General features: G+C 40.8%; 2 protein-coding genes across 2 annotated transcripts; both read left to right on the top strand.

The window, feature by feature from the left end:
• Window positions 1-64: 64 nt before the first annotated feature.
• LOC106530969 (uncharacterized) lies at window positions 65-1,204 on the top strand (the record flags this gene model as incomplete). Its single annotated transcript, XM_014026706.1, is given in 1 exon segment — window positions 65-1,204. A coding segment is annotated over 1 exon segment (69 nt), but the record flags the coding sequence as incomplete, so codon positions are not given.
• A 2,398-nt stretch (window positions 1,205-3,602) lies between these two features.
• LOC106530963 (trace amine-associated receptor 1-like) lies at window positions 3,603-4,720 on the top strand. Its single transcript, XM_014026700.1, has one exon. It carries the CDS (start codon window positions 3,728-3,730, stop codon window positions 4,718-4,720), a length of 993 nt encoding a protein of 330 aa, XP_013882154.1. The 5' UTR covers window positions 3,603-3,727.
• Window positions 4,721-9,996: the final 5,276 nt, after the last annotated feature.

The following is a 9,996-nucleotide window of genomic DNA, read 5'->3' as shown; positions in this document are numbered from 1 at the left end:
AATGAAAGTCCTGTCATGACAACTTTGTTCAGATCAGCCTTGGTGAGTGCAATGCCAACCCCAGTGCGAGAAAAACTGGAGGATGTGGTAGCACTGAACACAAAAAGCCATGCAGAGTTCCGTGAATATGTGGTCCATGCAGTTGAGAAATATAAAAAGGACATGAAAAAGCTGCACGACGCAGACCTGAATGCACAAAGGAAGCTGACACAGCTTCACATCAGTGAACTGCAAAACAAAACAAAAGAAAAGACTCGGGCTCCTGTGATACAGCCAAACACCAACAACATGGCTGGATATAATGGAACACAAATGCAGCCTTCCCAAACAACAGTACCAGTGGGACTTTCTGCACCTGTCATAAATGTCTACCCAGGACAACAAGGTGGACCTAGTGGAGGGAGAGGTCCCTCCTACCTACAAAACTGGCGAAGACAAAAAGGCACAGTTTTGGGACCATGTTGGGGATGTGGTCAAATGGGACACAGGCTGAAACAATGTGGAAATCCAGCCCAAAACCCTGCCTGGACGGGGCGTGGCCGGGGGATGAGGTTTAGTCAGGGTAGGCCCAGAGGGCCAGTTAATCCATTTGCAAAACAACAAGGATTCTAGGGATGCCCAGAGGATCCCATTATGAGGTGTGAACTACCAATTTTAACCCAAAATTCAGATACTGACCCAATGGTTGAAGTAAAAATAGAAGGAAAATCAATACCAATATTAGTTAACACAGGGGCGTCATTCACTTGTGTAAAGTCAGAACACGCTGAACACCTCAAAATGTCAGACAAATATATCAGGACAGTGGGATTCTCGGGGAAAAAACAAATGAACCAAATTGACGGCTCCAGTAATTTTGACAGTAAATCAAACTAAAATTAAAATGCCAATTTTAGTATCAGACCAAACTCCTATAAACTTATTRGGAAGAGATGCATTGTGCAAACTAAAAGCAAAAATATGSTGTTCTCCACAAGGAGTCTATGTAGACAGTTCTGGATTAGATTTTCAAATGCGTACACAGACTGAATATGCAAATATTTATTGACTGGGAAACATAACAAAACCAATATCAGAAACTTTTAAGAAATGGGAAAAATACATTAAAGCACAACTTCCAAATGCGAGCAATCCAATGAGTGACTATCATTGTACTATGTACTTTGACCCATCATGTAGCAAAGTATTTGAAGACAAATGGAACTGTAGAGGGGTGAAAAATGAGCTCTTAGTAAATAAAAATAATAAGTAAGGAAATAGGCATCCCAACATAATTTTTATTTTTTTTTAGTTAGTCCTATGCAATTCCACACACAACCGCTAGGGGGCACTGCCGCGTTGGTTGGCATAGAGAAGATTGAGCACACAAGAAGAATAAATCTTCAGGTTGAATGTGAAGGAAGCTYAACGTGTGTGTCTCATCTTTCTCATACCACAGGTCAGTAAAAATGTGTTTTATACATATACATTTGTTTCTGGGAAGAGTTGAAAAGGTTCTTGAATCGACTCTCAACTAATGAGTCGTGAAGTTTGCTTTGTAATTGTTATTGTGTAYGAAAACGGGACTTGTTCATGAAAGCTAATGGGAGCTAATGCTAGCGGGCCTTTACACGTGTGAGAGCTAGCTGAGAAGCTAGCTGAAGGACAGTGGAGTTCATTTGTACTTGTTGTTTTTTGCACTTTTTGAGAGTGTTCTCACTNTAATGATCAAAATACAAATAAAGAACATTATTATTTTGTTTATTATCTTGATTAAAGAAAATAAAATGAAATAAAATTTCTCTTTACTGTTTAAGAAAACATGTTATGACTATAATTCAAACAGAGTTCTGTTCTTTAAAGAAGGCCTTCGGAGGTCAATGTCAAAGACAGGTGGAACGTTTATTCCACACCTAGGTGACCACTACAACAGGAAAATGTCTGCTGCAAAGAGCTTAATGCTGTATGTAAATAAAAACTGTGTATTCTACAATAATCACTCAAAGTACGAAATCACAACTAGATATTTATTACGGAAACACCTTATTACACATATTCCTACAGGTTCAGAATAGATGCGGAGAGCTGCCAGAGAATCCACGCTGCATGACCTTTCATCCAGGCCTTGAGCCTGTCTGCTTGAACCCCTACTCCTTGCAGAATGCTCTGAATTTTTATCAGGCAGACCATGAGCCATTGGAGGCAAAGGAACAAGCTGTGTAAGTTATACAAAAAAAGTTTTCATTGATTTCTGATGTGTAGTTACATTTGTGTTGATCAAAGTACTGCCAAAAATATTGTGTTGATCAAAGTACTGCCATTGAAATATTGCCAGATGCTGTATAATTGAAGGTTAGTCATGCAATTTTATGAATTCAGTTTCTTTGTTTATAATATATAATGACTGAAAATTCCTTGTAATTAGTCTGATTATTCCCTCAATTGTTGCAATTTGATGAACTTCAAGGGTGAATAAATTAAGTAATGTATTTATTGTTCTTTGATCAATTTGAACTGGTGCACTGTAATGAGAGGTAACACATGTTGTATCTAAGCTAAGGTGCATTTATCACCCTTTTCTCATTTCACCTTTTCTGTTACATCTATTATGTTTAATGTTTTGACTAAATAAAAGTTGTTTTTTGCATGCATTATCTCAGTATGTTTTAGTGTTTTAGATACTCAAGAAAATTACTAGATTGTTGAATAAATTAAAGGACACTAGCTGCGTTTCCATTGCAAATGTGCGCAAAACTTTGTTGATATTCTGTTAATGTGGAAAAACACCGTTTTGCAATTGCAGTGTTTCCATTAAGTAAGAAATGCTATTAAAGTCAGGCATGAATAGGTTTGTTCTTGTGAAAAGTCATTACAAACATGGCGGCAATGGATGTAAACACATAGCGTATTGCTACGATGACACTAGCGCTCATCATCAGAGGAGACGTCGGCGTCTTATCGAGGCTTTCGAGCAACAAGCCCCTTATACTTGGGAGCGGCTACATATGCTGCATTTTTGGGAAATTTTAGTAGGTGAGTTTACTACTTTCTTTTACAACTTTGTTGATTTTACTACTACTTCTACTTTCTGTTGTCTTCTTCGTTGTCTTTTTCGTCAGTAGAAACAGCCGGTTGTTGATCACGTGACTCCAGTGATGCGAAAAAAGTGTTTCCATTGCAGTTTTGCGAAAAACACCAATTTCGATATGGCCAAAAAAAACCACCTCATCCTAGCGCAAAAACATTTTGTTGAAAAATGGTAGTTTTTTTGAAATTGACGTGTTTCCATTGAGCAAATTTATTTTCAAAATTCTAATTTGCGCATTTTCATGGTAAATGGAAACACAGATGAAACGTCTTAAATTGGTTAAAAAACCTTCATTTTTTTATTTTATATATTTTAAAACAACATTCAAAAATAGTGAAATGTGTCTCACCTGACTTGAGAGAAGAGGCTTGTATCATATATGGTAATTAGGCACATTTTTTGCTAATATATTATACAGAAGGTGTTTGCACACTGGCATGATAAATCTCAGTGAAGGACACACCTCATCCCACCGACAAGCTGTGTGGCATATGATTCTTTCAGCTATTCTAATCTGTTTTCTGTTTTCTTTTTTCTACTGCGTAAACTTTTTTGCAGATACTTATGTAGTAGAAAATGTTATTTTAAATAACATTGTTTGGAAATGCTTTATGATTATTGCAATTTTGTAGGAAAACAAAGCTGCAGATATCTACAACAATGGACCAAGAACTGACTGACAACAGATCTTTTTATGTAACTCACCCCTGTTATGAATCACATGATGGATATTTTACAATGACAAAGAACCCTTCTATGTGTGCGCTACTGTATGTTTTCCTTGGCTCTCTGTCTATTATCACAATATGTGGAAACTTTCTTGTTATAACCTCAATAACGTACTTCAAACAGCTTCACACTCCTAACAACTACCTCGTCCTCTCTCTTGCTGTGGCTGACCTGCTTGTCGGAGTTTTAGTCTTTCCTTTCAGCATGACAATCACTGTAACTTCATGCTGGTATCATGAGGATTTGTTTTGCAAAGTGCGAGGCAGCTTTGATGTTACACTGAGCACAGCTTCTATTTTGAACTTGTGTTGTATTTCCATTGACAGATATTATGCAGTGTGTAAGCCTCTGACCTACAAAAGTACAATGAATGATAGGGTTATTAAAGGAATGATTCTGGGATGTTGGGGTGTTGCTTCTGTAATTGGAATTGGTGTCATAATTGCAGGATTTAATCAAGGAAAGTGTGAGGGAAGCTGTTTAATTAATGCTTTAATATCAACAACATTGGCGTGTATTTTCTCTTTCTATATCCCAGTTATAATTATGTTAAGTATTTATTTAAAGATTTTTCTTGTAGCACAGAGTCAAGTTAAGGCTATCCACAATGCAACCTGCCAAAGCAAAACGTTCAGTCCAGTTGTAAGTAAGATGGAAAGAAAAGCTACCAAAACTCTTGCTTTTGTATTAGGAGTCTTTCTCTTGTGTTGGACTCCTTACTTTCTTTGCATCATCTTTCAGCCTTTAACATATGATGCAACACCTATTGCTGCCATTGAAACACTCAACTGGCTAACCTTGTCAAATTCAATGCTAAATCCTTTTATCTATGCTTTCTTTTACAGCTGGTTCAGATCAGCTGTAAGGTTGGTGATTTCTGGAAAGACTTTTGGAGGTGATTTTAAAAACTTTAAGCTTTTTTGATTTGTTTTGTCTTGAATGCTGTTTTACAATTTTGAACTAGAAATGACTACAAAATAAAATGTGTAAATAAATATTTCCTCCAAATGCCGTGTTCTTTTTTTTTTTAGCATAACTACAAGTCATGGCAACAGAATAAAAGTAAAGATAGGAGTTGGAAGAGCTGTTTTAACAGTAACATGATGTCTAAAACAGTTTCAATGTTCAAATTATGACATTCATGAAGTGTCCAAATATGTAAAAAAAAGTTACCTAGATATACTGTAATTTCAGTGTTGTTTTTTCTGCAGGCATGTTAGTCCATGGGCCAGAGGCCAAAATTTCACAATTTGGTCCATTTCAGGGTGGGAAAGCTTCATCGTAATTTTTGAAAAGGTACATGTGTGTAGGTGATATTTTGATATTATAGCTCTTCCAGAGTGGTAGCTAAATCACAGCTATCAGCTAATAAGTTTGATAACCCATTAAGATAACTTGTTTTTGACAGCTAGCTTAGGCTCATGATATGGACATTGGTCAAAGCTGCATAATATTGTGTTTGGTATCATTTTAAAGGGGGCCCTCTGGGCTTTCATTTAAGCCCTTGTTTGTGTCTGTGATCAACACAGGGGACATTAGAACTCTTTAAACCACAAATAATACATTTTTGCGCAGTTTTTGCTCAAATTAAATATTTTCTTTTAGCTCTGTGACACCCAAGGGAATCAGGGACAGAAGAGTCAATTACTGCAATACTCACAAGACTCTAAGGATTCAGGAAATGTATAATATATCCATACTGTCTCTTTGTGGGAGGCGGTTGTGAACCATAAGATGAAGTCACAGGTTTAGGCCAGAATGTTAAATGTTTTATGGTGTGTATGTGCATGTGCCTAGTTTGTTAGATCTAAAAAAGATAATCAGCAAAAGTAGAAATTTACACTTGCATAGACTTTAATATACTTATAAAGTCCTATTTATTAGTCTTTCCATCCTGCGTTACTATTATGTATCTAGAAACATAATGGCGAGCAGGGTGGACTCTGAAAAAAAATCTCCCTCACAGTTAGGGAAATTTTTCACAGTTGCCAATTAGCCTAACAGTCATGCTTTCGGTGTGTGGGATTAAACCGGAGTAAACTCAGACATGAACAGAGAGAACATGCAAACTCTATCCAGAAAGGTCCCTGGCCGGGATTTGATTCGGCAACATCTTTGCTGGGAGGCATCAGCTTTACCAACTGATCCACCTTGCCACCCCCAGCATATTTCACATTACGATATTCAATTTTTGCCAAGAGATGATGGCCTTAGGGATATCAATACCAACTATGGTATGCCAGTTAAAACATTTAGGAACCCCCTCCATAGAATCACCACCTTAATCTAGTGGAGGGGTTTGAGTACCCAGTGATTTTGGGAACTATGTTTTCTGGATCATTGGCCCCTAGCAGAGTCTGCCATGGCAAATAGGTCTCTGATGCGAGGCTGCAAACCACCTCAGAGACTCTGTGGTTCCCAAACCAGACACCCTCCCCATCACAACTGTGCCTTGATATCCAAGCCACATTGCTCCTCTTGAATCTGAGGTTCAAAATTCAATCGGAGCCTCCCTTCCAACACCCTGAAGTAAACTTTCTTTGGGAGGGAGAGAGGTGTGATCCCACAATAGTTAAAAGAAACTCTCCAGTCCTCCTTTTTAAAAATCGGAACCACAACCTCTGTCTGCCACTCCACAGGAGTTGTCCCAGTCCTCCATGCGATGTTGAAGTGACATGTCAACCATGGCAACCCCACAAAATCCAGAGACTTCAGCATCTTGAGGCAAATCTTATCCACACCAGGTTCCACCGAGGAGCATTTTGACTACCTTGGTGGTCTTTGCCATAGTAATGGACTTGTCTTCACCCGAGTCCTTTGACTCTTCCTTCTCAGAGGTGGACATGGTGGATGCATTGAGATCCTCAAAGTGCTCCTTTCACCGATCAACAATATCCTCAGTCTGAGTCAGCAGTTCCCCACCCAAACCATGCAAACCTTGGACAGGGCACACTCTTCTGAGTCATTGAACGATTTGCCAAAACCTCCTCAATGCCAACCAAAAGTTCCCATCCATGTCCTCCCTGAATTCCTCCCATGCCTGAGTTTTTGCACTCGCAGCCACCAAAGCAGCAGTCCATCTGGCCATGCTTTACTGGAGTTAAGATCAGGCCTAAAAAATTTGACCAGATCCAAGCCGGAAGACATTGTGTTTGAACCTGATTCAACGCGACAACTTAACTCTGTTTAGATGCCCGAGCCTGAAGTCCTGACATTTTTTAATAAATGTTTGTATGTTGGTTTAATGTGATCCCCATTTTTTGGGCTTTAAAACCCTAAAAATCTGATCCTTGTATAAAATGCTGTCCCTTATTTCACACAGGCCTCAGCATGTTTCCGCTCTTGTGGAGACAAACACAGCTGTGAGTGGGTTTGTGGCTGTAGAGCAAAGGCTACAAGGCAGCAATGCAAGCATATAATTTCAGCCCAAACTTGACCCGAATTTGTGTTGGGGTTTTGAGTCAGACTTGAACTTAGGCTATAAATCTAAACTACATGCTGTACTCCTCAGCTGCTTCAGGAGTCCTCCGGGAAAGATGAGTCCTGAAGGAATTCTCCTTCAGCTTGATGGCCTCCATCACCAATGGTGTCCACCAATGGGTCCTTTAGTTGCTGCTGTGACAGGCTGGCAGGAAGCCAGCTGCCAGACAGTCAGACGAAAAAGCAGCAGCCAGTGTAGAGCGGCTGTACCCAGACTTACATACACTTCCTCCCCCTGCTTATTGTGACCCAGCTGTAGCATCAAGTTCCCATGGTCCATTTTACAGGACAAGACAATATGTAAACTTGTGGGAAAGCATTTACAGTGGGACAAATCTATGCACGGGGGAATTGGGTATGTGGTAACTGAGGGTCAGGAGGCCACTGCACCTGAATTAGCTGACAATTACCCTATGATAGAAGTTCCAAACCCTACCGCTGCTGGAAACGATGACAGAACCATGTTAGTGTATAGGACTTGGACTACTAAGGACATAAAAAAGGCAGTGGAAGGTGTGACCCCGACCAGGGAAGACATTGCTAAGTTTATAGCAGACATGGAAGGGTTGAGACTCTCATATCATTTAAATGGTACTGAGGTCCAACAAGCTTGGATGAAAGCTTTGGGTGTAGACTGGCACCATGTAGTTGGAGACTGGAACCCTAATGACGGACATGGACAACCACTAAGACATGACAACCGGCACTGAAAGATAGAACAGAAAAACTTGGAGAGCGAGCCACCAAACGTTTCATGCGTAAAGCCAACTACACAGAAATATACAAAGAGAAACAAAAGGATGATGAATCTTTTGAATAGGGATAAGGGAGTACAGCACTATCTTTTTCCATATCTGTATCTGTTCAACCATCTAAATTATCTGTATCTGTACTCGAGAGTGGATGGGGCCTAAACCGGAAGTAGGTGTGGTTTAATTGGAAGTTGGCAGGGATTATATCTGTTCATTGTTTTAAGTCTGAAAATGATATGGATTGATCAGAAGTTGCTACATGCATTATTTGTTTGAATGTTATTCACTGAACAGCTTCAAAAATGAGATTTAAATCAATGTTTTTAATCACAAAAATTAAAAAATAATTCATGTTCTGAGTTCAAAAAAAGCTTGTTCTATAAATAGTTTAAGTGCCTGAATGAATGCAACTCATGCAATAGGAAATTATGAACTACTGGAGTTTGCATGAACAAGAAATGTCACTCAATACCACCATCCATCCATCCATTTTCTTCTGCCTATCTGGGGTCGGGTCGCGGGGGCAGCAGCTTCACAAGGGAGGCCCAGACCTCCCTCTCCCCAGCCACTTCTTCCAGCTCTAACCGGGAACTCCAAGGCGTTCCCAGGCCAGCCGAGAGACATAGTCCCTCCAGCGTGTCCTGGGTCTTCCTCTGGGCCTCCTCCAGGTGGGACTTGCCCGGAATACCTCACCAGGGAGGCGTCCAGGAGGCATCCTTACCAGATGCCCGAGCCACCTCAACTGGCTCCTCTCGACGTGGAGGAGCAGTGGCTCTACTCTGAGTCCCTCCCAGATGTCGAGCTTCTCACCCTATCTCTAAGGGAGAGCCCAGCCACCCTGTGGAGGAAACCCATTTCGGCCGCTTGTATCCGGGACCAYGTTCTTTCGGTCATGACCCAAAGCTCATGACCATAGATGAGGGTAGGAATGTGGATTGACCGGTAAATCGAGAGCTTCGCTTTCTGACTCAGCTCTCTCTTCACCACGACGGACCGGTACAGCACCTGCTTTACATGGGGCCCCCCCTCTGGAGCCAGGCCTGGAGGTGGGGCACGATGGAGAGCGCCTGGTGGCCGGGCTTTCACCCACGGAGCCCGGCCGGGCTCAGCCCGAAGAGGAGACGTGGGTCCCCCTTCCAACGGGCTCACCACATGTAGGAGGGCCAAAGGGGTCGGGTGCAATGTGTAATGGGCGGCGGCAGAAGGAGGGGACCCTGGCGGTCTGATACTCGGCTGCAGAAGCTGGCACTTGGGACGTGGAACACCAGTGTAGACGATGTACTACCTTGAATTGAACTATAAAATGTTTCACACATATTGAGGACGAATATGTATTTTGAATAATTTTTTGCCAAACTGTGTCTGATATGGATTCCTCCAAGTCCATCTCCCACTTGCCCTTCAAAGAATCTAAATTGGAGTCMGAAAATGAGCTGAGCAGAGAATAAACTCTGCTCACAGAGCGTTTTGTTACAGACTTACACATCAAAATCTCATCTATAAGAGAAATTGGGGGGCGCAGAGGAAAACATCCAGAGTTTGACATTACAAAATGTCTCAGTTGTAAATACSTGAAGAACTGTGACTTATGGATGTCAAATTTCTGTGCTAACTGTTCAAATGAGGTGAACTTATTCTTTATATAGAGATCATTCAGAGAGGTTATTCCCTTTAAACTCCAGGTATTGAAAACAGAGTCCAGAGTGAAGGAACAAACATATGGTTATTTGATACTGGAGCAGACAATAAAAATTCTCTACTTTCAAGCGACCTCCTGCACTGATTCCAGATTTTTATTGTGTGAGTTACAACCGGATTAGAAGTATAAGTTGTGATGGGTTGATTAAACGGTAACCGGGAGCAAAGTAAAGCAGAGGGAGAGAGCTTGCCGTGACTGATTCCCTCTCTAGATTTACCCAAGTAGGAACAGGATTGTCGTCTCTCAACCAATACAGTAAGGCTCTAAAG

This window comes from Austrofundulus limnaeus, unplaced genomic scaffold, assembly GCF_001266775.1.
Source record: "Austrofundulus limnaeus strain Quisiro unplaced genomic scaffold, Austrofundulus_limnaeus-1.0 Scaffold583, whole genome shotgun sequence".
Taxonomy (NCBI): Eukaryota; Metazoa; Chordata; class Actinopteri; order Cyprinodontiformes; family Rivulidae; genus Austrofundulus; species Austrofundulus limnaeus.
The sequence above is the reverse complement of the archived record's forward strand: the minus strand, read 5'-3'. Positions and strand labels throughout refer to the sequence as shown.